Source organism: Ursus arctos, unplaced genomic scaffold, assembly GCF_023065955.2.
Source record: "Ursus arctos isolate Adak ecotype North America unplaced genomic scaffold, UrsArc2.0 scaffold_26, whole genome shotgun sequence".
Classification (NCBI taxonomy): Eukaryota; Metazoa; Chordata; class Mammalia; order Carnivora; family Ursidae; genus Ursus; species Ursus arctos.
Window position 1 is genome coordinate 19,405,744 of NW_026622941.1, and position 26,311 is coordinate 19,432,054.

The following is a 26,311-nucleotide window of genomic DNA, read 5'->3' on the forward strand; positions in this document are numbered from 1 at the left end:
AATCCATATCTTCTTTATGTCTTTTTTTTTGTATAGTTTTAAAGTCAATTTAAAGTTGTTGGTTTATTTAAAAAAGACATTTTGGGGGCTATCGACATCACACATTATACAGATAATCAGCTTTTATTCATATTTTTTTGAATTGTTGTAAAATCACTTGAATTTGGTTCTCTCTGCATTACAAGCCATTAGCATGGGCAGTGAAATGTACCATGCTCACCATCACAATACAGAGCCTATAGGTTCCTCTTTTGATGGATACTTGAGTTGTTTCCCTATCCTGGCTGTTGTAATAAAGCTGTGATAAACCTAGTAGCGCATGTATCTTTTCCAATTCAAATAAATAAAAACTTTTGCAAAGCAAAGGAAACCATCAACAGAACAAAAAGGCAACCTACTGAATGATACAAGATATTTGCAAATGATACATCTGATAAGGGGTTAATATCTAAAATACATAAAGAACTTACACAACTCAACATGAAAAAAACACAAATAATCCAACTAAAAAATGGGCAGAGGACGTGAAAAGACGTTGTTCCTAAGAAGACATACAGATGCCCAACATCCACATGAAAAGATGATCTGCATCTCTAAACTTCAGGGAAAAGCAAACTAAACCACAATGAGATATCACTTTACATCTGTCAGAATGACTAAAGTAAAAAGACAAGGAAGAGCAAGCGTTGGTGAGTATGTGGAGAAAAAGGACCCCTCCTGCACTGTTGGTGGGAACACATATTAGTGCAGCCACTGTGGGGTACGGTATGTTTGTTCCTCAACAAATTCAAAAGAGAATTACCATAGTGATGTGGGAAACAAAGGCAGAAGAAAAATCATTAAATTTCCTTACTACCCACAGCCCATTGACAAGTCCTTGGAACAGACAGTGATGTTCCTCTAGGGACTCAACTGCCTCAGTGTTAGTTGAACAGCCCCTGCCCCCAACACACACACAGGATCCGGTAAGTCTACTTTAACGTATAAAAATTCCTCTGGAAATTTCCTTTATCTCTAAACCCCCCAAGCATATGGCCCACCGATATACATCTGAAGGGTCTCATGACTAAGGTTTTATTAGACGGTAATAAATGACCTTTTCCCAACAATAGCTAGTCCCTTCAAGGTCCTGGAAACCTTGCTTCCGAAATTCCTTAGAGACTTAAGCTATCCCTAACCCCTCCCAACTTGAAAGTATATAATGGGTCACTCCTTATGACCCCATTGCAGCTCTTTCTGCCCACAGGCCCTGTCCCTGCGCTTTAATAAAATCATCTTTTTGCACCAAAAGCGTCTCAAAAATTCTTTCTTGGCCGTCGGCTTCGAACCCTAACATTCTTTCCTACATCACATATCATCCAGTATTTCCCCTAAGTATTTCCCCTTTTTACCCAAAGAAAACAAAAACACTTTTTCTAGTTTCTTTTAATAATAATTGTTTCAAAGGCATCAAGCATCTACAGACACAACTGAAAGGAGACAAGTAAAAAAAATAAAACAAACAAAAATCCTTTACTCCACAATAAATACAGGGCTGTATTACTGTTCTCCCACCAACTACCCATGGGAGACTTAGGTTTCCATAAGCTCAAAGGTACTCCATTACTGCCAGGGTGTGATAATGTCAACCCAAATACAGACTGGCACTGTTGAGTTCAAGGTCTACAGTTTTGGCCCTAACTGAAGTGGGGTTAAGGGACCAGGCTGTGCCAGATCCCATAGCTGAGGTAGATAGCAAACCCAATCAGCATCCAGACACCAAGTTGGGCCCAGGTGGCAGCTGTCATCTGCATCATAAGGCAAACATTCACGAAGATGCTCAGGAGTGGGAGGAGAGGCAGAGCAGGGACCTTAAAGGGAAGGCGGGTGGAGCTCTGTGGCTGTCTCCAGATGACCCCAGTGATCCCAGTGATGAGTACCAGGAGCAACACATCCACTGTGATGGGACCTGGGTCTCCAGAAAGCAGACCTGGCCAGTGGGCCAGCACCAGGCAGAGGAGAGTCAGCAGCAGAGCAAGCAGTGAGGAGCAAACATAGACAACCCGTCCAGAGAGTGGAGTGGGGGTGGGGCTGCCTGGAAAAAATAGTGCTTGTAGAGTCAGCTTCTCTGCTGCAGGTCCACTCTCCTCCTGCACCTGTGCTTCATTTCCCCCATTCTCCTCCTGCACCTGAGCTTCATTTCCCCCATTCTCCTCCTGCACCTGTGCTTCATTTCCCCCATTCTTCCCCTCAGGCTGATACCTGACAATGAGAACACAAAAAGCCACCAGGGAGTAATCTAGCAGGGCCCCAACTGACATTAGGTCTAGAAGATTGGTGAGTCCAAGGAAGAATGCCATGATTGCTCCAATAATGCCAAATATCACAGTGGCTGCCATGGGGCATATGAACCAGTTTCGATCCTGGCAAGGACAGGGAACAGGAGGCGATCCTCTGCCATCATGTATATCGCCTGACTTATGGGGAACATATAGCCCAAGAAGCTGTCAGAGAGACTACAGAAAAATCCAAAAGCTACAATATAGTAAGCAGGGGCCCAGCCAATATGGAGAAATATCTCAGGCAAGGTGCTCCCAGGTTGAAGCTGATAGTAAGGCATCATAAGTGTAAGTGCGGCAGAGACACCAAAATACACCAAAACACAGATGAGCAGTGAAATCACAATGCCCATGGGGATGGAACGATGGGGGTTCTTGGCTTTTTTGACTTTGGCAACAATATATTCGAAACCTATAAATGCATAGAAACAGGTAGCTGATCCACGGAGAATCCCCTGGAAGCCAAAAGGCACAAATCCTCCAGAGCCCAGAGGGCCCAAGCTAGAGGTGTCATTGAGTCCAGCCTGTATGTAGTCCTCTTCTGTGAGCTTCCAGTTGTGCAGGTTCCCCTTAATGAAGCCAGAGATGATGACAAAACTGACAACCAAAAGGTTCACCAATGTGAATCCTTTGGTAACCAGGGAAAGCTGCCTAACATTCCGAGTCAGCAATTCCATGAGCAAAAACATAGGGCCCACAACAAAGAAGCCTAGAATTTCTGCAAAGATATGGGAAACATGTGATGAGATGCTCCCATGAAGGATCTGAGAGATCTGGTTCCTGAAAAGGTTGTTCAAAGCTAAAGTCCAGGCTCGGATCACAACGGCTATATAGGCAACAAAGGAGAGGATGAGGTTCCAGCCAGTGACGAAAGCCCCAAGTTCACCTACAGTGACATAGGTGTAGAGATATAAAGATCCAGAATGGGGAACCCGGACACCAAACTCTGCATAACACAGTCCAGCCAACACAGAAGATAGGCCAGCCACCAAAAAGCAGATCACAGTGGCTGGTCCAGCTTGATCTCTAACCACCTCACCAGCCAGAAAATACACACTAATATCCACTGTGTAGCTCACACCCAGGGCCACTAAATCCAGAGTGTTCAGGCTTCTGGCTTGTTCATCTTCAGCCAGTGGCTGCCACAACTTACGTCTCCGTACCAGTTTTTGACCAAATCTGAGAAGTGCCTGACACAGCATTCTAGCTGGAATTGAAGAAGATTGTAGGATCAGAGAGCTGTAGCAAGCCCAGGGAACTGAGAGACTCAGATCAGGTTCAGTGAGGCTGAATTAAGCCCAGTTGGGTTGGGAAGGATGAGTTTCGTTGCTCAGGCTTCAAAGCTGCTGCTTCGTATTTTTCTCAAATGTGTTGTCCCTCCATAGTGCCTAAGACATGGTAACAAATCATTATTTACTGAACCCATTATTCAGCTTATCAACAAAAGCTCACCAGTCCCATGTCACCTGTTGCAGCCCAAATATCACAGAAAATACACTAAAAGACATCTTGAAAAAACAATCCTGCTTTCCCCCCAGAAAAGGACCAAATACCTTCCAACATTCACTGTTTATACACACCACATGTGTATAATCCCACTGCAATTGTCTAAGTCATATAGTTTCATGTATTAACTAAGCTGTAAGACATAACAGGACATGAATGTATTGTGCAAGAATTCTCACATGAGGGATGTGTGCGCAGTGCTTGAGTGTGAGTTATGACACATTAATTCACAGACTAGATGACTTGTTGCAATTATAGACTCATTTATTAAATAACATCTGAGTTTAAAATATAAATATTTGTCCCCTGGTCTTAAAACCCATAACCCTTACACCAGCTAGCCAAGGTTATATGTCACTTTAGCCCCCTTTTTCCTCATTCTGCATCATCCATTCAGCTGTACTGATGGCCAAGAATGTATAGTCCACCCCCTTCCTTTACCCACTTAGGCCCACAGGGGCACTGTGAACAGAGAGGAGGAGGGAGAAAGGGGCAGGACCTTCATAACCACCTGCAAGAAGGAGAGGACCAGGCTGTCTGGGAAGGAAACACTGGAGAAATGGGGGCAGCAGCCAACCCAGGGTCCAGGACTGAGAAGGGAGAGGAACCAAGAAGGTGGTTTTGTGAATTATGACATTCAATATACCTCACCCAAGGCAACCAGGCAAAATGCACTACAGTTTTTATGTCAACGGTTATGAATGTATTATGGGTAGAGAGAAAAGAAATAAGTCACCTAACTCAGTGGCTCAAAAACAATTCCTTCTGTCTCCTCCTCTCTGGGTTCCAGGAGAGAAGGTGAGCTCACTTCAGCAGATAGTCTCCTCACTGGCCACACTGTGCTCTCTACACAAACTGTGCCAATGGGATGTCAGCTGCCAGGGTCCTGGAGAAACTGCCCTGCTCTGTAAGCTTGTATTAACACACACATTTTTAACTTCCTATTAATTTTCACAAGGAATTCTTTTTAACTCACTCAAAACATTGTCTGAATATGTCAAATATATATTCTTAATGAATGAACACTGCATGTGGTTCCTCTTTTCCCCTCCTCCCCTGCTGCTATTCAAATGATCAGTTCCCAGGAGAAGATCAAGACTTTGGATGAACAATTCACAACAATGCCCAGAAAAGGACTCTGGAGCACAGAGAAAACAAAGTGATGCAGTCCCCACTGTCCTCCCTACTCAGGCTTTGGTTTGGAGAGAATTTTAGGAAATGTTTGCAGAGGTTTTTAAAGACAGAAAGATCAAGTTAAAATTGAAAGGTCTTAATCAGAACACACTGAGGGCTGATGGAGGGAGTTGGGCAGGTATGGGCTAAAAGGGTAATGGGTATTAAGGAGAGCACTTGTGATGAAATTGGGTGCTATATGTAAGTAATGAATCACTAAATTATACTCCTGAAATCAATAATCAATATTACCACATATGTTAACTTAACAAACAAAAAAGAAATGTAAAAAAACATAAAAATAATTGGAAAATCTTCTCTGTACTTTGTCAAACAGAACCTTCAACTTATGGGTCAGACCTTCTGTCTACAAATTCATCTAGACCCCTTACTTGACACTCACTAGTTCCAGTGTCATGATTTACCAACTCACTCAAGATAGAAAAGGAGGGTCAATTCTTAGCTCATGGAAGCTTTCTACACCATAAATGTGATTGAATTGTCCCCACCCACCTCCAGGCTCAAACCATTCAGTGGTTCCCCACACTCCTTCCTTCATAATCTGACTTAGGCTTGCTCCTCTAGCATCATCCCCTGGTGCTAAAGGGGGGTCCTGGGCTTACTGAAATAGACCAGACATGAACAAATGCAATAATAATAGTAGTATTAATAACAACAAGAACAACAACAACAATAATAATAATAATCTGTTTGACTGTGGATGGCTCATCTTATTCCTGGAAGAGGCAGTGCTGGGTACTATAGAGGTAAGAGCAATGACCATTATGTCAGAAATTCTGCATATGAGTCCCGGCCCTTCCTCATTCGGGTTATTTGTTCGCTCTCTCTAAGCCTCAGTCTCCTTGTCCACAAGGGACCTCACCTGACATCTCTCACTGGATCAGCCTGAGAATTCAGTGAGGAGATACAACCATCACACACTGCTGGTGGGAGTGTCACTGGGACTACCATCCTGAGGCAGGATCTCAGTGGGATTAAGAATGCACACCCTCCCACGCCGCAATCCCTCTCCCTCCAAGGTGCACACCCCCAGGTGACTCTCTCCTAGGTCCATAAGGAGCCCCTGTGAGCACGTTCATCACAGGACTGTTTGTGGTGGCACAAGTGAGAGCTGTGCCAGCATCTGTTACTAGAGGAATATGTAAGCAAAATGTGCTCTGTGTACAATGAAATATGACACAGCCATCAGAGATACTAAAGCAGATTTATAGCAGCAATTGCATAGGAACAATGTTAAGCAAGAAAATTAAAAGCAGGAGGATGTGTATCGCACAAAGCCACCTATGTACATTTTAAAAACAGCCAAAACATGCTGTATGTTTGTCAAGGATACACGTATACCTGTTTAAAATGTCATGTTATTCTTGTGCTCAAATTCCCCACTGGTTTCTCTTTTCATTTAGAATAGGAGCCAAAGTCTATATTTACAATGACCTACAAAGTCCTGCGGTATTTATCACTGACCCAGTGACTGCTCAGCCTTCTGTTTCTCTCTTCCCACTCATTTCTCTGTAGTCTCTGGCCTCCTAACCATTCTGCCTCCTAACATACCAGACAAGACCCTACCTCAGGGCCTTTGTACTGGCTGTCCCCTATAACTGCACCACTTCTGGCCCAGCTATCCACATGGTGGATCCCTTCACTGCACTGGGTGAAATAGCACGTTTGTAGCACAGCCTTTCTAATCACCCCACATACAACTGCAATCCTCTCCTAACCACACATAACAGACCTCATCTCTCTAGCCTTCATTTTCCCACAGCACTTGTCACTATTTAAGGTACTACATGTTTTACTTATTTATTTGTTCATGATTTATTTCACTCCATAAGCACGTAAGCTCCATGAAAGAAGGATTATTTTTACTGTTTTGCTCCTGGCTGTATTCCCCGCACCTACAACTGTGCCTGACAGAGATGGCACTGTTTTTGCTGAATGGATGACAATATCTAACTACACGTTTAGAACACAGACTGGAAGAGCATTTGTTAAATACACTAAAGCAAGTGCCTCCAGTGAGGAGGGGAAATGAGAATAGAGATAAGCATGAACGGGGAAAATAAAATGCATTGAAAAGGGGCCTCACAGGAAGCAATGATGCAAACACGTCATGACCAAGGGAGGGACTGACTCCCCTCCGTGCACTGCAGGTTCAACACAGGAATTGCAGGAGATAATGTTGTGAGAGCACCTGGTACAGAGCCTGATAAATGGCAGGCACCTGATAGATTTAACATGAGGGGGAACCAGAATCCTGTAATCATCAGGATATGGGGAATACAAAGAAGGAATAGCTGCTAGAAAGACAGGTCAGATCAAGGGAATATGGGGCACCCCTCCTACCAGTTTCCTCTGAACCCATTTCCCTTTTCCCAATTCCTCTTCCTCCTTCAGCTCCTTCAACTATCTTTGGAGGCTCCTGTCGTTGGCACTAAGGATGCTTGTACCATGTTTCTCTCTCTGGGGAACCATCCCCAGACACCTACCTCTCAACAAAGACACATGGTGGTTCTTCACATGTGTTGAATCACAGACCCCTCTGAGGTTGGTCACCTCAAAAACATGTCATACACCCTTCTGAAGTCCATCCATGCATCCCGAGCAGGAATCCCAGAGGAGGACCATCTGAATGGCAGGGTCAGAGAGGGGTAATACTTGCTAATTTCTGTTTCCCTCAACTGTGTTGTGCAGGATGGTCCTTATGGTCTTCCCAATTTTTTCTGAAGATGAGGGAAAGTGGGCCTACAAAGTAAAAAGATACCAGAGAAGCAACCCAAAGAACAGAACATCTGGGAATTAAATAATCTTATTTTATGAATCCAGCAGAAGCAGGCAGAACAAACAAATGGACAAGCAAACTTTCAGAAGAGAAAGCAAACCCATGATTGGGAATCCTGAGAGAGCCTACCACAGATCCAGCTTATAACAACACAGAGAAACATGGTTCTCAAACACCATGTTCAGAAATGCCCTTTTTCCATGAAATAATCTAAAACTATTCCAATGGTTTCTATTCAAGGTAGACTCTCTGACCCAGCTGTCAGAGTCCCGCCCTAATTTTCCTCTCCCCTTAGGCCCATCACCTCCTTCCTAATTCAGCTCTTCACATCCTGACTTACCCTTCCTGGGATGAGGATTTGGCCTGGATAAGTTACCTGCCTTTCTAGGGGCACCCACCTCACTCCTTCTGTCCAGTCTTGAGCCTCTAGGTCCTCTCAGTCCTTTTCTACAGCCTTCCTTCCACATCTAGGTAGACTTTCCTAAGCCATCCTAACTGATCCCCATCTCCAACCTTCTTCCCCTTCCTGTCAGGACTTACATGTCTTCCTGATGCTCATCTTACATGCTCTTCCTGATGCTTTCTGTCTGCTGGTGTCCTTTGTTTGTCACTTAAATTCTTTCACAGCCTAAAAGCTTCCAGAGCACAGGACAAGGATCCATGTACCTTCTCCTGATTTCCACATTCCCACACTAAACCCTCACTCCCCAGAATAAGGATCTGCTCATAATTGTACCATGCAACCATAAGAGACATTTAGGACAGAGAAAATGAATATATAGATGTATTGATTGACTACTGTATCTTGAGATTCCTCAAAATAGGATTTTTTTTTTCCTTTGGAAGAAAGAAAGGGCCAATCCCAGGTGAAAACTGGAGACTAGAACATGCACAAGCATCTATTTCAAGACTGTTTCCTGATAACATTTCTCAATGAGGGCCCTGGGTCTATGAATCTCAGTTTAATTAGGAAACAGTCTCTCCCAAAGGAGGTGCTCACTCAGGGGAGGTGCTGAAACAATACAAAGAGGGGCCAGGGAACACGAATCCAGCTTGTATGAATTCCATAATGTCCCTGGCTCCAGTTCCTTCCCTCTCCTCCCTGTGTTTCTCTGTCTCTGAGATCATTCCAAACTCCAAAACAAAGTTCCAAACCAAGTCTCCCAGAAGAACTCCTGTCAGATACAACCATGTACTAAATCGCAGGCTATCTTGCTTTCCCAGCCAGCCCCACACACTCTCCTTTGTCCTGGAGGTCATTGTGTTCAGCCTTCATTTTGGACCTTTTCTTTTCAAAACAGTTTTCCAAGACTGTAAATTCCACTGGTTCCTGTGGTTGGGTGTTACCACTCTTGCCAATCAGGAAGTTGGCCTTGTGGATTCTCCTGAAGAGTTTCAAAGAGACTTTGGATACCAGTTGCTTTGCTAGAAGTTTGATATACACTTGAAAGAAAGGCTAATGAGGCTATTAAATAATTATTTTCAAGTTCTCAAAGTTTCTAAAAATTGGACCTTAAATGCAACATCTCCAGACATTATAGCAATCCCTTTGTATCCACACACAGCAACTTCATGATCCCAAATTATATAAGTTCTCTCATCCTCCTTAAATTTCCAGACAATGAAAACTCTGGACCCAATCAAACCAAAAGCTTCCAAACACAGAAGTGTAAAGCTTTTTGGTAAGATGAGCTTCCTTAGAGTTTCTGAAGTCCTAACTCAAGCATCCCTGCAACTCATTATGGGCAGTCAGGAAGACAAGAGTAGAGGCATTTAGCTCAGGGAGAGAGCTTGAAAAAATAGTAAGTGTGGTGCTTGTGTGCACCAACACAAATGGGTCAGAATATATACAAAAAGGCAAACAAAGCAAATGCCACCTGATCACTGGGGTCGAGTCTCATATCCAAGTGTAAAAGAATTTAGTCAACAAAACCAAATGAAGAATGGAATCTTCCCATTTTCTCTTTCTCTTTGTGCCTTCTCTAGAAGGCTGTTTCCAGTCATGGTCATTCATTTATTCATTCAACAAATAAAGTGGTCCTCAAATATTTTTTTTTAAATTGTGTCTTATTTTATTTAAATTCAATTAATTAACATATAGTGTATAATTAGTTTCAGATGTAGAGTTCAGTTATTCATCAGTTGCATATAACACCCAGTGCTTATCACATCCTGTGCCCTCCTTAATGCCCATCACCCAGTTACCTCATCCCTCCACCCACCTTCCTTCCAGCAACCCTTAGTTGGTCCCCAAATATTAAGCATTTTGGATAAAGCAAAGAAAAATACAAACATCCCTCCATTCAAGTTGCTAACATTCCTGCAGTAGGAAGCAAAAACTAAACAAATAAGTAATAAAAATATACATTGTTTTGGGTTTGTAATCAGTGCTGCAGAGAAAAGGAAAGCAAGAAGAGGTTAGGAAGTGCTCAGAGTGGGTATTGTGATTTTAAAATAGATGGTTCAAGATAGCCTCACCTTCACACTGTTGTATAGACATCTACACCATCCATCTCCAGAACTTGTTCATTTTCTTCAGCTGAAACTCCATACCCATTAAGCAGTAGCTCCCCATTCTTCCCTCCCTGCAGCCCCTGTCAACCATCATTCTACTTTGTCTCTCTGAATTTGACTACTCTAGGTACCTCATGTAATTGGAATCCTATAATACTGTCCTTTTATGACCAGACTGGCTTATTTTACTTAGCATAATGTCTTCAAGGTTCATCCATGTTGTAGCATGTGTCAGAATGTCCTTCCTCTTTAAGGCTGAATAATATTCAGTTGTACGTATATTCCACATCTTGTTGATCCATTCATATACTGATGACCATGCTGGTTGTTTCACCTATTAGCTATTGTGAATAATGCTGTTATGAATATGGGTGTACAAATATCTTTTTTCAATTCTGTTTTCAATTCATTGGGTTATGTACCCAGAAGTGGGATCACTGGATAATATGATAGTTATATGTTATTTTTAAAGATATCACCATATTGTTTTTCACAACAGTTACACCATTTTACATTCTCACAGCAATGCACCATGGCACCAATGCACATACCAATTTCTCCACATCCTCACCAATACTCGTTATCCTCTGTTCTTTAATAGCAGCCATCCTACTGTGTGTGAAGTGGTACTTGACTATTTTGGAGGAATAACAAGGTTATAACACAGTGAATAAGGGGGAAGCAGTAGGGGATGATGTCAGAGAGAAAGCATGATGCCAGATCTTCACATAGATTCTGAGAGGCACTGTGAGGACTTTGGCCATTATTCTGGGTGAGATGGAAACCCTAGAAAAAGTGGTCATTTCACATGTTGCCTACTGATTTTGATGTTCCCTGAGCTAAGTGTTGGGTTCTCAGACTAAGGAAAGGCCTCTTCCAGAGTTTGAAAGCAAGGGATGAAAACGAGTTTTGCAGAGCCCTCAATAGGTGTCTGGTTCTTCTGACAATACAATAAGGGCTGAACAAACTGTATGCTTCCATCTACCTCCCTCTCTAGATGCCAAAGAAGAGATGCCATACAGCCACCCATGGGATAGTGAGATGACAGATTGCTTTCATCAAAGCTGTTCACTTTCTGGATTAATTCTAGGCAGGACTGGATCACTTAAAATTTGAACAAAAGTCATTTTAGTATCATTCACTATTTTGGTTATTCCCACCATTACTGTGGATAATCAAGAGTGGATATGGAGATAAAGGACACATTTCTGGAACCTGGTGAAATTAAGGACTGCAAAGACAGATTAGGGTAGAATGTCAGAATGGGAAGGAACCATGAGAATCAGGCAATCATAAGCCTTAATTACTAAGTGCAACCAAGACTTGAACTTGAATGCAGGGCAACCCCCAAACTGTACGCTCATTAGAACAAGAGGAAATACAGCCACCTCCGCCAACTCACCTACCTACTCTACCACCCCCAGCACCACACCTCTCAGATTCCATCCCAGTCTGGCAGAGGCTGCATTTCAAGTCACTAACATGCATCTAGATGGAGACTAACATACACCAGACAAACCGTATATAGACCAAGTCCATCCACCCAAACGCAGACAAAAATCTATGCAGATGTAGAAAAAAACATTTTGCTTCCTTCCTGCGATACCTATGGAGTCCCTGCTACATGTGCACACCACACTAGTATCATTGCACCATTGTTTGGGTGAACAATCAGATAACCAGAGCTTCTCTGGAGGCTGTATAGACTCCATGTTATCTAGCATCATTCTGGGATGGTTGTGAACAAGGTGCCTTTTCTTAGTCCCTTTGGGATAACTGCAGAGAAGACAGTTAAATGCAACATTCCTCATTCATGGTTTGACACATTGACAGGTTTAGTTTCAATCAGAATCCATTTCTGGAAATTCTTAACATTTCTATCACACCAAAACAAGATGATCTAACTGGCAAATGAGAAATGCCCGAGCTTCTGCTTCTATTTCTAAACTTGTTCTTTCTAATCCCCACTCTGCTTTGTAATTTCTATGATAATAAAAGAAAAAAGAGAGAAGAATAAACCAAAAGAATATAATCCAAAATTCATAGTTATCAATTTGGGCTATACTTGGTAACAGATATTGGCCTTTCCACATGATTTTGCATAAACTAAGGTTAAAATGAATCTGCCTTCTGGAAGCACGTAAGACATATCAATTGATAATGGAGAGAAGTAGCCCAAGAACTGCTAGAGGGAGAGAGAAAGACAACCCAGAAATCAACACTTGCCACATATAATCAATAAAACAGGTGCTGTACATGAATAAGTGTTGTCTGTGCTTCTGGCATTGGGATGCTGCCCACACTGTACATGGCGGTGGGGAGGGGAGAGAGGAGGAGAACAGTTTAAGACTTTAAAGGCCTTTAAAATTGAAGAGTTGCAAACATGTTTTCTGATAACAGCAAACTCCCTCCTGGAGACCCAGTATTTTAAAGACCACTAGGCAGCCACACCCAAGGGGAACTTGGTAATCTTGACTCCTACAGGCTGACCTGGCCTATAATCCATTCCCACCACAGCTTTTTAAAATTAGATAAGAAAGGCAGGGAGATACCTTCAGCAGCTGCAAAAAGTTGATACCTAGCTCCCTGAGCATGGAGGCCCCTCAGGTCCTCTCTGGTGATGGGGATCCACCTTATGAAATTGGAGCTGCTATTCTGCAAAGTGAACACTGATATCCTCTCTAAGAAGATATGACAAAGAGACTTTCAGAATCTCCAGTGAGAAATGAGGCAAAACATGAAGGAGGCAGCAGAGCCAGGTGGAAGAATCTTCATTCGTTCAAAGAATATGTCTAAGCACACTATGTTCTGGGCCCTGTGAGAAAGACAAAGATGAAGAAAGCAAACTCTGCACCAGGTCAGAAAGGAAATGCCAGGAAGGAGGACAGGGCAAACAGGTGAGAAAGACCCTGGAGGAGAAGCAGCAAGGAATAACTTCCCGTAACTCATATTTTGCTCATCAGAGCTGAGAACTTTTCTGGTCTGGAGGCCTCCAAATCTTTCTGACCCCAGCAAACCTACCTGCCCTTCCCAAACTCACAAGGTCTCTGATCTGCAGCCCCCAAACCAAAGTCTAGCCATAAAATACCTTCTGCTCAAACGCCACAGGGCTTCTATAGCCAGGGGCATTCCAAGTCCCACCTTCTTCCTCTCTGGCTCTGTCTCAGTTTTCCTGCCAACTCTATAAAAATGAGAAATCACTTACCCATGGGTTTTACTGGCCTCAGAGGAGAGAAACCTGAGAAGAAAGTGCAAACCAAACCCAGGGACAGGGAAAGGATTGGCCAAGCTAAGTTAGGACTTGAGTGAAGCTTAGCGGAGGTGGCTGGGGGAGGAGCACTCAGGGAGGCGGAGCCTCCGGGAGGCGTGGTTTTGCAGAGGCCATTGCTTGGGGAACAGCTGGGAAGTGTTAAGGAGGTGGCATAGCCAGAATCCAGGACAGAAGCTGGAGGTAGGCAATGGAAGACTAGTGGGGCCCTGTCTGGGTGAGGTGGTTGACTGAGGGCTTAAACGCGACTTCATTGGAGGCTTTGTTGGCAAGAAGATGTGAACCTAGAAGTAAACTAGCTTTCCAGGGTCCTGGGTATGGAGGAGGTCCTGGCTGGCAGGAGGAGAGTGTAGGGAGCCCGGTCGACCACAGCCTGTGGAGATTTGGAGTCCAGTCCCAGATCCAGCTAAAGAGCCCAGTCAGGAGTGAATTTCTTTCCTTCCTTCTTTTTTTTCTTTTTCTTTTTCTTTTTTTCTTTTTCTTTTTCCTTTCCTTTCCTTTCCTTTCCTTTTTTTTTCTCCCTTCCTTCTTCCCTCCCTCCTTTCCTTCCTTCCTTCCTTCCTTCCTTCCTTCCTTCCTTCCTTCCTTTCCTTTGAGAAAGAGGGTGAGCAGGGAGAGGGGCAGAGGGGGAGAGAGAGAGAATCTTAAGCAGGCCCCATGCTCAACATGGAGGCTGATGTGGGGCTCAGTCTCACAACCCTGAGATCATGACCTGAGCCAAAATCATGAGCCTGACATTTAACTGACTAAGCCACCCAGATACCCCTCAGTAGTTCTTTAAACAAGGATAGAGGCACACCCTCACCAGCCGCCTCTCCCAGAATCTCCTACTAGGTTCTTCTACCACCACCATCCATCCCTTCCCCCTCACCCATGTTTCCTATTACTCCAGGAATTAAAACCAAAAGGGCTAAGTCTTAGCTTCACCTAAGGGATTTCCTGAGATAGTCATTCAGTGCTCATAGCATATTCTAACTGAATGTGCATTGAGCCTTGTGCTGGAGGAAGTAAAGGAAAAGATAGAGTTTCTGCCTATAGAGCTTCCTGCTCTGGACAAAACATAGGGCTTCCAAGTCCCTGAAACAGTGACCAAAGGAAGGTGCCTCATCCTTCCCAGAACATTAGCCTTCAAACCAGAAACAAGCTTCTCAGAGTTGGAGAAGGAGGAGTCTACCTAGAGACAGAGGGCCAAATGTACAAGTGACGGGCCCAAGAAGCCATGGGTCTCAAGGAAAAGAGGTACCACTACCTCTACTAGATAGTGCTGAGATTTCTCTAACCCCTGAAGTAGGTTCCATAAAGACTGGGGTGGAGGTGAAGGGAGGGGAGAGAAGGGTAGCAGCAGGTCCCTAAACAGACACAGTCTAAGAATGATTCGAAGACAGAGTATTGAACTTGGAGCAGAAAGAATTGCTCCAGATCTCAGGAAGAACCTCCACCTGAGGAAAACCTACAAATCACCCTGACCCTGCCCTAACACATCTCCAGGAGGCATGGACCAAGGGCACTAATTAAGCACCTCCTGTGTTCCAGGCACTATGCTGGGTAGTGGATGAGTGGCCCAGCCAAGACTACAGAGCCAGAATTGCTAGAGGCAAAGGTGACAGGCAGGATTGGAAGGATGATTGTCATGATAGAACAGGAGAGGAGGGACTTCTGGGTATTTGATCTGTGTCTGTTCCAACAGTCCTAGGCTGTCTTCCCTTGTCTAAAGGTGGGATTTTCCCAGATGCGAATTTGCTTGAGGGCAAGAAAGGCACATTCAGGAGAAGGTCTGTCTATCCTTCCATCTGGTCCGAAGAGCAATCCTTCCCCTTTCTCCCTGTACTACTCACTGCCTGCTGGTTAGAGGGTGGGAGGTTGGGAACATACCAGGGTCCCCAGAAAATCACCAGGTATGGAAAAGAACTGGCCCATGGCTGGGAGGATGCAAAGGATGCCGATTTGGGACCATAAGTCTCTCATGGAGGGGGGGTACGGATGGGGGGACCTGTTGGTTCTGGCCCATCTAAGTGATTTCTCCTGAAGCATCTGAACCTTGAGGTGTGGGAGGAGGGAAGAGGGAAAGAGGCAGAGATGTGAGCCAGAGACAGGGGAAGATGCTGAGAGACACAGAGATAAGAGAAGCAGAGAGAGAGCTGGGAGGGAGACCAGAGAGGGAACGGGTGGGGGAGGCAGCAAAGGAGACAGACAGGAGGACATGCGGGGGAGACACGGAAAGGCTCACAGGGTGAGACTCACACAGATGTGATGGGAAGAGAGACCCTCAGACACTAAGGGAGGGACACAGGAAGGGAGGCAGCCAGAAGGGGGAGCTGAGGGCAGACCCAGTCCTGGGAAATCTCAGACCACAAACCATCTGGAGTCAGAGGACAGACAGGCCCACAGACAGACAGATGTGCTGACAGAGATGAAGGTGAAGGAGGCCAAGATGGAAGGAAGCAGACAGGCTGCAGGGAGGAGGGGGAGGGAGCAGACAGAGAGAGAAGGAGGCAGGTGTGCAGCAGGAGGGGAGCCAGGCCAGGGAGGGGCTGCATATTGGCTCCAGGAGCCTCTTCCCTCTCACCTGACTCCTGCTGAGCCCGGGGCCCTCTTAGGAGCTGCTGGTGGAAGGGCCCAGAAAGCTGAGAGGGTGAGGCTGCTGCCAAGGCTGCCCCAGACTCCCTCCCAGTGCCCCCCTGGGGCTCCCGGAGGCCCTGCATGGATATGGACACTGCCTCCTCTCCCTTCCCCCCACAGTGCTGCCATTAAGTGAGGCCTGAGCTCAACCTTAATTTCTCAGCATTCATGCAGCCTGGCTCACCTCATGCAGGGGAGTGGGGGCCAAGGAGAAAGAGAAACTGAGGCCGGCATGCAAGGGAGGGTGACAAGCTCTGGAGGAAGTGCTGGACACACAGGTTAGGGATCCCATGGAGGAGAATGAGGACAGGTTAAGGCTTGAGACTGTGTCTGTGTTGGGACCTAGAAGCACCACGCACAGTATGAGCAAAGTAACCTACTACAGACTGTCCATAGTTTGGGGTCAACAATGTAGACACGTTCTGAGCAGTCAGGATCAATGCCTTCAAGCAGCTCCTCACTAAAGGGCCCCCACAAATACACAAATGAAACCCACAAAAGGAGAAACTAAAGTAGAGAATAGTGTCCTTGAGATCAGTTTACATGCTTGAATCTAGGTTTTAAAGGCCCAGATATGAAGCAACCAGCCAAGTGTGTGAAAAATGAAGACTTAGCATGGCAGCTGGACCCTGTCTTTTCCCCCAGGCTTTCTTGGGGCTCTGCAAAGACCAGCTCCCCCAGCTCCTCTCAGGGCCAGGGGAGACCCCAAGAACATTAACTCAAGCAATCTAAAGGGGTCTAGTTCTCCCCGCCCCCTTCCCTGCAGACATATTTGAAGGACCCAGAGGCCAGATGTGTGGTGACTCTTAGAGCCCAAAGAGAGTCTGTAGCAGCAGGAGGGAGGGTAGAGAGGGAAACATTCAGAAATCCTGCAGAGAAGACCAGGGAGCAAAACCCACCAGTTTCATCCCACTCTCATGGACACTTAGAATTTTAATAAAGTTCAGAATATACAGGGTTATCATGTGATTAAAGCCAGGAGCTGGTAATTACATTTCTCCTCCACTTTGAACCCTTTACCCTCCCAGTCTGCCATGGACACACATCTAGGAAACACACTGAGGCAGAGCCTAGAAATCTTTAAAATTGTACACAGGTCTTTTGCATAAATTTCATTTTATCCTTAACAATAGGCTACAGAAGCAGGCACTAACATTGTTATTTTACAGGTAATGAAATTAAGGCACGGAGAGGTTAAGGCACCGGCCTCAAGTCACAGAGCAGGTGAGGGGCACCTGTCTGTGCTTCCCCACCTGTCCAGGCCCCTGCAGCCGTCTCCCCCCAGCCATGGCTCCCTAGCCTGTGCGGTCCAGACTCAGTCGTCCTCATAGCCTAGGAGGACACATCAAGGCCAGGAAGTCAGCCTCGCTCCCAGCGTCCTGCCTGCTCAGCCCAGGGTCACCACGGAGATACAACCCTGGACATTTTACATTATGACCCCACATCCAGCAGACCCTCTGCCTCCCTCACACACATTCCCCAACACACACACACACACACGCACGCACGCACGCACACACCCCTCCAAGGCAAAAGGAGCAATTGTCTGGTGATTGGCTCTGAGGTCCAGGTGAGGGCCCCCACCCCATTGCCCCAAACCCTGGCAGGCTTTTGGAGGTGATGGAACAATGGACCTCAGAGCTCAGAGGAGGGATGGGGAGAAGGAAGTCATGAGCCAGTGTGTCTGTGTCCTTCTGTGTCTGGTAGGCCTGTGGGTGCCTGAGAGTGTGTGTGCGTGTGTGCACCTGCTCCGAGGAGCAGCCTGTGCCTGCAGGACTGGGTGTCTGTCTGTTGGCCTTCTGTCCATTTGTGTCAGTTTCCCCTGCAGGAAGAGTCTGACATGGTTCGCAGTGTTTCTGGTCTCTGTGGGCAGAGCAGTTCGTCATTTTGCTGTTTGTCTCCTTGTTAGGACCTCAGCGGGGCAGATGGAGCCCGTGCAGGGAGAGACAGAAGGGGAGGCTTGGGCAGCCAGGGCTCCCGCAAGCACCACCCCTGCTGCAGACACGTGTGCACACACACAAACACATATACACAACACAATCCCTGCACACACGCTTCCCTGCACACAATCCCTGCCACTCCATGCAGCCAAATAAAATACAAAAAAAAAGCAACCAAGACACCATCCACATGTGACCACATGGAGACACACAAATGCACAAAGGCGCTGACCAACAGGCCATCACCCACACAGATGGACACACAAGAGCTCTGAACATGAGGCCAATGTCACCTGGATGTACATCTCACTCCCCTCAATACACACAAACACACACACACACACACAGGACATGCTCACTTGGGCACACACGTCTCCAGACAACTGTGCACATACACACCACTGCCCAACACATCTCAGGGTTCCCTCCAGTGGCCCCAACATCTCCCAGAAAATTCACCACATCCATGCTGGGTGTCATGATCCTCCTCCCTCCACTCCCTTTCATGTTGGTCCCCAATCCAGCTGTTTATTCCTGCACAGCTGGCTCCTGCCTGGCTTTGGTTTGCTCATCCTGCTTCGGAAGCAACAGAGAGAGGTTCTCCTCCTCTTGTCCTCCTCCATCCCTGCCCTGCTGGGTTTCTCCTTCTACACCCCCTCAGGACTCCGCTCCTCCAGGCTGCCTTCCCCGATGAACTCCCTGGCTCTGATTCTGAATTCACCCTGGTCCTTTGCACTTGTGGGTTTCTGCTGGGTGAGTGTCACCGGGTTACTATGCATATGAGTGAGCAGGGAGGGGACTGTCTGCTCCCCAAGGGCAGGACCCCTTGACCAAGTATTTCAGGCAAATGCCAGACCTCCCCCTCCAGCACCAGGCCTGGGTGCTCCTGGGAGCACCACTACCTAGTTTTAACAAACACACAGAAAAATGACACTGGGACACCAGCAGCCACCAGGAATGTCCCCTTCTGTCACAGGCTGCAGTGTCTCCTTCACAATGACCTTCAGAGCCACGTGGGAGGAGACCCGTCCTCCACTGTGTCTGCCTACATCCACCTGGTTTTACACTGGAAATACTGCTTCCCAGCTGGGTCCTCACCTTCTTCTCCAGCCTCAGAGAACACTGGCCAATTCTCAACACTTAGACCCGCCCTAAAGGACACCCCTGTGCCCCTGGTGAGGAGGCTCAGAGCAGCCTTGCAGGCTGGGAAGGGATCCCCACAGAGGAGCCAGCATGAGCCGGCCTTCTGCAAGGGGTGACTGTCAGTGCCACTGGGAAGAAGGTGACAGGCAGGGGGACAGGCTCACTGCACCAAACATAGGAGAGAGGGACAAGGTCACCCTGAGAAGCACTGATGACCACCTCCCCACCTCACCCCAGGCTTGTGTCAGCCCAGGTCTCTGGGGAGACAGGTGTCCTGCTTCCCTCCCCCCTGCCCCTGCTCTGCTTCTCCACAGCCCTGGCTCCCCCTGCCCCCTCCCTCCTTCAGTGAGAAGCTACCTCCCTCCCCATCTCTCCTGCACCCCTGCCTCCAGCAGTGTCCTTCTCTACCTCTGTCCCTCTCTGTCCTCTGTCTCTTTCTCTTCTCCCTTTCTCACTCTTAGCTTCTCTCCCTCTGATCTCAGTCTGGGCTCTGCCCTTTCTTTCTTAGCTCAGTCTGTCTCTGACTTGCATCTAATTTCTGTCTCCCCCCTCCCCTACTGCTCAGAGCAGGGACTACAGAAGGGAGGAGTGTGGGGGTCAGTTCAGCACAAGAGATTCTGGCCTTGTGACTAGAGCTCTGAACTGCTGGGTTCCTGCCACACACACACAGACACACACACACACACACACGCCTCTCTTCCCACCAGAGCCCCAGGTCCCAAGAGGCCAGCAGAGCCCTTGACTCAGAGTCACCCCCCCCCCAGTGCCTCTACCTGCCCCTTCTTCCTGCCTCCCCTGCTGTTCCACCTCCTTTCCCTTCTCTGTCTCCGTCCCTCTCTGTGCGCACTTCTCTGGCTGTCTCCTCACCCTGACCCCATGTCATGGATCTGTCTTTGGCTCTGCGTCCAACTGTTGTCTCTGAGTCCAAGTGTCTGTACTATCTCTGGCTTCTGGGTGTCTCTGTGTCTGTCTTAGATCTTTCACTCTGCTCTCTGGAGGCTCCTCTCTTCCCTCTCTCCTGTCTCTGGCTCTGTCTCCCTGTGTCTCTGTTCAGCTGCCCACTGCCTCTGTTGAATCTGTTTTCGGTCTATTGTACTGTCTTGGCTTGAATTAACTGGTCCTTCCTGTCCTTATCTCTGTGTCCATCTCTCCCATTCTGTGCTACCCAAGGTGGACCCATGCTTCTAGGCAAGGATGGTGGGGAGGGAACAAGACAGGCAGCCTTTGTGTGGACAATGGACTGCTGGCAAACTAGGAGGGGGCTTGGGCTCCAACTGCAGCACTCAGCTCCTCACAGAACATTCTCTAGAATTTCAGATGCTGGTCTCCTCCCTGCCTATTATGAAGGCTTATCAGGCCATGAGGCTTGGCCTTTCCCTTCCCCAGTTCATCAAACAGGAGCTACTGGAAAGTCTGGGAGGGGACTCAATGTCCCCTTTAGCCAGGTATTTACCCATCAAGACCATTCTCTTAGAGGAGGAGTGAGCAGAGGTGGGAGGCCCACTGGAGGCGCTTTGCAGGAGGGGAGCAGGAGTGTGCGGAACAGTCTGGGAGCTCTGCGTCTGCATCCCAGCCAGCACCACCCAAAGGCTCCTTGCAGGCCTCACACAGGCACACGTGGGGCCACCGGTCCAGGGAGGAGGTGCAGCAGGTCTTCAAGTATAGGAAGGGGACAGAAAATATGTGTCCCTCTTTCATCCCCTCAAGCACCTGGAACCCTTCCTTGCACACAGGAAGCTCTCCATAAAGTCATGGGCTCCTATGTCACCAGCTCTCCAAAATAAGCTCCTTACTCAGTGGAACTTAGTCCTTTTCAATATTGTGTCCCACCCCCACCCCCACCCCCACTCCCTCACTTCCAGCCCCTCAGTATCTGCCCCCAGGACCTTGTCCCCTGCCAAGCCTTCCCAGCACACCAGGGATCATGGGACCCCAGCTCAAATCACACTCATCCCAACCCTCCTCCTCCCTCACTTATCTGCTGTCCCTCCCTCCTCCTCTCCCCTCTCTCCCACCCCAGTGCATCCTGGCCCCCTGGGTGTCTCCCCAAGGACAGGCAGTCACTAATGAGCACTGAGCACTAGAAGGGGAGGGCCCAGGGCAGCCGGATGGGGGAGGGGATTCCAGAGCTAGAGATAAGGAGTCCTGTCAGCATCTGTCATATATGCCATCTCCTCCAGCATCCCTGTCTCCTGCCTCCTGCCTCCTGCCTCCTGCCTCCTGCCAGTCCATCTCCTGCAGAGGCTGACGGCCTGAGCTCAGGTGCAAATTCACAGAAGCCTAGACTCCTAATGCCGGGTCTGCTCCAGACCCATTTTCTCCAGGATGTCACTGTCCCTGCCATCTTTCTTTGACAACTCACATGACCCTGGGAGCTGAGGTTGTAGATGGAACCCAAGGAGGAAGAGACATTGCTCTCTCTGCTCAGTATCTTGATCTCAGCCCTTTGTCTCCACCGCACATCCCCAAAACCACAACTTAACACTTCAGGCAATGGCAAAGAGGATGAAAGCTCAGGAAGACTTTCCCAGGCTTAAGGAGGTCCTGAGGGCTTCCAGAAACCAGGGGAGTTGGTGTGATTGGAGGATCAGAGAATGCTTCATGTGATACACGCAATTTCCACCAGGGGGCGAGGGACTCAGCACTGAGGACTTGAGCAGAAGCTTCTCAGCAGTGACCTGCAAAAGGCTCGGTGGCCACAAGAGGGCGGCAGAGAACGGCACTCTCTGCAGAGCCAGCCCTGGGCCCTGGGAGCTGAGACAGGGCTGGGCTGCCCAGACTGGGGGTCTGCGGCTCCAGCAACACCCCAGGAGTTTCCGTTTTCAGAAAACCTCTCCTGCCGCCCTTCCCACTGACATCCCTTATTCCCTTCAGCCCCTGAAATGCCATCCCCCCCGCTCCAGCCCCCTTCCCTACTCTGGTCCCCAGCCCTGGGGTTGCCTGCACCAAAGGGCCACCTGGCTTTTCTTTTATGGTTGGACAGCAGGTGACATTCCAGCTCCCAGAGCTGATGCTTCACAGGGGCCCCGCTGAAAACTAGAGGCAGAACTGGAACCACATGCTCTTGATTCCCACTCCAGGGTCTTCCTGTGGGTGCTGACCACGGCTCCTAAAAGCAAAGCACACTTCATGGCCCCAGTGGGAAGCCAGCTCACAGCCCTAGGTTCACACCCCAATGTCAGAGCTCCCCCTTCCCCATGTGACCTATGCTACACACAGAACTGAGCACAGAGGACTGTTCACCACGAGCACAGACATGTGGGCCGCACACACTGTGCTGTGCACACCTCCATCCTCAGCACACACCCCCCTCTGCTCCTAAGTCCCACAGCCCTGCCCCCTCCTCCTACTTCCTGAGCTGGGAGAGGACCTTCTCTTCATTCATCATGTGCTCTTTGCCCTGTGTCTCCAGGGGCTCCTCACAGCTGCACACAGGGAAGCCCTTTCCCTGCTCTAATCTTCTCCCTCCTACCACAGGCCCTGTTTCCAGTTCCCTTGGCACCGCCTGGAGTGACAGGGGAACCAGAGGGAAAACTGGAGGTCTCTGAGCTCTCTTCTCTGAATCTGCCCTGCTGATCACTGTCCTCCTGCCCAGAAAAGGTCTGACCATCTGTGACCCACCAGGCTTTACCCACATCCTCTCAGTGTCCCTACACTCTGACCCACATCCCTATGCAGAAGAAATTACTCCCATGCTGGGTGGTGAGGGTGCTGGGTTCCACTTTCTCAAACTGAGTTTGGTGTTATAGGGTACAAAGTGCGACAAAAGGATTTGAGGATAGACTTATTAGGAACTTCCCAGAACAAGGGGTCTGAAAGCCTCAGCTCTTGTGACATTCAGCAAGAATGCATGCATTGCCTTAGACAAGGACTTCTTTTAGACCTGTCTGGGGAGCAATGACCAGAGAGAAGTTTTCACTGTGATTCTGGTCACCCAGCTTCAGCAGGCTGCGCACAAGGACTTCTGGGGACTCTGAGGACCTCAGGCAGAATGGATGGAGTCTAGAATTAGGAACTGCAACCTGGTTCCATCATTCCCAAATCCTGGGGGTGGGGCCAGGTTGAGAGGAGGCCTAAACCTTCCACTGTCTGGCCTCCCTCTCACCCTGCCCCCACCCCTTTATGGCCCTCCCTGGTCAGAGCAGGACCTCTGAGCTCTTCCCATGCAGCCCTGAGTGCAGGCCTCAGACCCCAGTGTCCACCCAGCCTCAGACCCGGGACCCTGAGTCCACACCCCTGTGCCTGTCAGGACAGAGACACCCACTGCTCAGGCTCCAATCCCCCACACTTCCAGCACTAACAGCCTTCTTCTCTTGGCCTCCCACCTCCCCTCACTCCTACCATAGCCTGGAATCTGCTGGAAATGTACACCAATCAAGTCAAAGACATCTTCAGCTGTGAGTCCTCAGGCTCCCCTGGGACAGCAGACACACACACACACACACACACACACACACACACACACACATGCACACGCACACACACACATGCAGATACATAAACAGATGCTAACACTCATACATATACACTCAGACACATACCCTCAAAATACACACATAGCATGCACACCCAAATTTACACTCATACACTCATGAAACACACTTGTGGACATTCACAGCACACTATGCCTTTCTTCTAAAGATCCAGAGCCCAGTTTTCTAGATTCTAGAGATCTAGAATGTCCAGGGGACAGAAGGAAAACCCACAGGGAACCTGTTTGCAGTTTCCTGGTCCACACTGCAGCTCCTGTGCTCTATCCCCCTTCCTGCCACCGGAGTCTGTGGGACTGTGGCCCACACCGTGAAGGGCAACCTGCACAGATAACTCAGTCCTTCACACAACGGACACTTGCGAGCACCTACCTGCCAGCCCCCACCTCACCCCCACCCCCAGGCCTGCAGCTGAGGGAGACACATAAGAGAGTAAGACCTTCTGCCCAGTGGTATGGGGGAAAGACCAAGAACTCAGGAGCCAAGGACCTGAGTTCAAATCCTGCCTTTGCCTCTTCATATGCTGTGTTACTTTGGGTCCTTGGCATAACCTCTCCGAGCCTCAATTTCATCACCTATAGTTGGATTAAAAAATGTACCTAATAATTTTGTGAGGATTAAAAGACAGATAAAGCTTCCATGAACAATGTGCCCACCCATGGAAAGTGACCCCATTCTATTTAACAGCCCCTGTGGTGAGTGTCTCCCCAACACCCTTCCTGTCGTGCTGTCCCTGAACAGAAACCCCATCTCCTTCAGCCTCAGACCCTGTTGTGTGCACCTGGGGAAACTTGATCTCTGACTTGGCCAGGTCCATAGGACTCCTTTGCCCCAATCCCTGCCCTTCCTGTCCATCAAGCCTCTCATTCATTTGTAGATTGAGTTTTCCATGCAGCTGACCATGGCCCAAATATTTCTGATGGAGCACTGAGCCTGAGCATCAGATGGACATGAGTGCTAATCACCCCCATGGAACCATGTCAGAGAAAATCTTCCTCCTAGTCTTTCAGCTTTATCAGCACTCTGGGCCCACAAGGTTGATTAACCTTTCTTTGTATCCCTATAGATCATGAGTCCTTTCCTAGAATAGAATAGAGACCTTCTGCACATCATGAAACAGAATCCAGAGACTCCTAAACAAACTTCTACCCCACAACAAGGAACAAGACCCCCTTGCACGACCTCCCAGAACTGAGAGCTAGTCCCATAGAGTCTGCATGTAATCAGGAAATGTTAGGGACCACTGGACTCCTTTTACTGATTAACTGCCCTAAGTTCATTTGATAAGCCCTGGGCCAGGTAGAAAACTCAAGAGTAGGTCCTTGGACAAGAGCCTGCCTTCTCCCCAGGTGGCTGGCCTCCTGAATAAAGCCCATAACCCTTTTCAATCAAAACTTGTCTCCTGAGTATTGGCTTTTGGAGTGACATTTTGGTTTATTTGTTTTTGTTTTGTTATTGTTGCTGTTGTTTTATCTATCCAGAAATGGAAGTTTCTGTTTTGTCTTTATCAGGTCTTTGATTACTTAAGACAACTAAAAGTTCTCAATAGTAAAAGAACTACGCTGGGACACCTTGGTGGCTCAGTAAGTTAAACATCTGCCTTTGGCTCAGGTCATGATCTCGGGATCCTGGGGTGGAATCCCACTTTGGGCTCCCTCCTCGGTGACGAGTCTGTTTGTCCCTCCCCCTCTGCCTGTCCCTCCTCTTCTCTCTTTCTTTCTCTCTCTCACTCTCTCAAATAAATAAAATCCATAAAAAAATAAATAAAGGCAACCTCTACGACATCGGCCAAAGCAACCTTTTTCATGACACATCTCCAAAGGCAAGAGAAACAAAAGATAAAATGAACTTGTGGGACTTCATCAAGATAAAAAGCTTCTGCACAGCCAAGGAAACAGTCAAAAAAACTAAGAGGCAGCCCATGGAATGGGAGAATATATTTGCAAATGATGCTACAGATAAAAGACTGGTATCCAAGATCTACAAAGAACTTCTCAAACTCAATACGCGAGAAACAAATAAACAAATCATAAAATGGGCAGAAGATATGAACAGACACTTTTCCAATGATGACATACAAATGGCTAACAGACACATGAAAAAATGTTCAAAATCATTAGCCATCAGGGAAATTCAAATCAAAACCACACTAAGATACCACCTTACGCCAGTTAGAATGGCAAAAATTAACAAGGCAGGAAACAGCAATTGCTGGAGAGGATATGGAGAAAGGGGATCCCTCCTACATTGTTGGTGGGAATGCAGGTTGGTGCAGCCCCTCTGGAAAACAGTGTGGAGGTCCCTTAAAAAGTTAAAAATTGAGCTACCTTATGACCCAGCCATTACAATACTGGGTATTTACCCCAAAGATACAGACGTAGTGAAGAGAAGGGCCATATGCACCCCAATGTTCATAGCAGCATTGTCCACAATAGCTAAATCGTGGAAGGAACCGAGATGCCCTTCAACAGATGACTGGATTAAGAAGCTGTGGTCCATATATACAATGGAATATTACTCAGCCATCAGAAAGAACGAGT

The 26,311-nt window shown here is 47.6% G+C and overlaps 1 protein-coding gene across 1 annotated transcript; it reads right to left on the bottom strand.

Moving 5' to 3' along the window:
• Positions 1-1,691: 1,691 nt before the first annotated feature.
• Positions 1,692-3,520, bottom strand: LOC113249897 (cationic amino acid transporter 3-like). Its single transcript, XM_048216562.1, is given in 3 exon segments — positions 1,692-2,135; positions 2,202-2,383; positions 2,386-3,520. Coding segments are annotated over 3 exon segments (1,761 nt in total).
• Between the last annotated feature and the right edge of the window lie 22,791 nt (positions 3,521-26,311).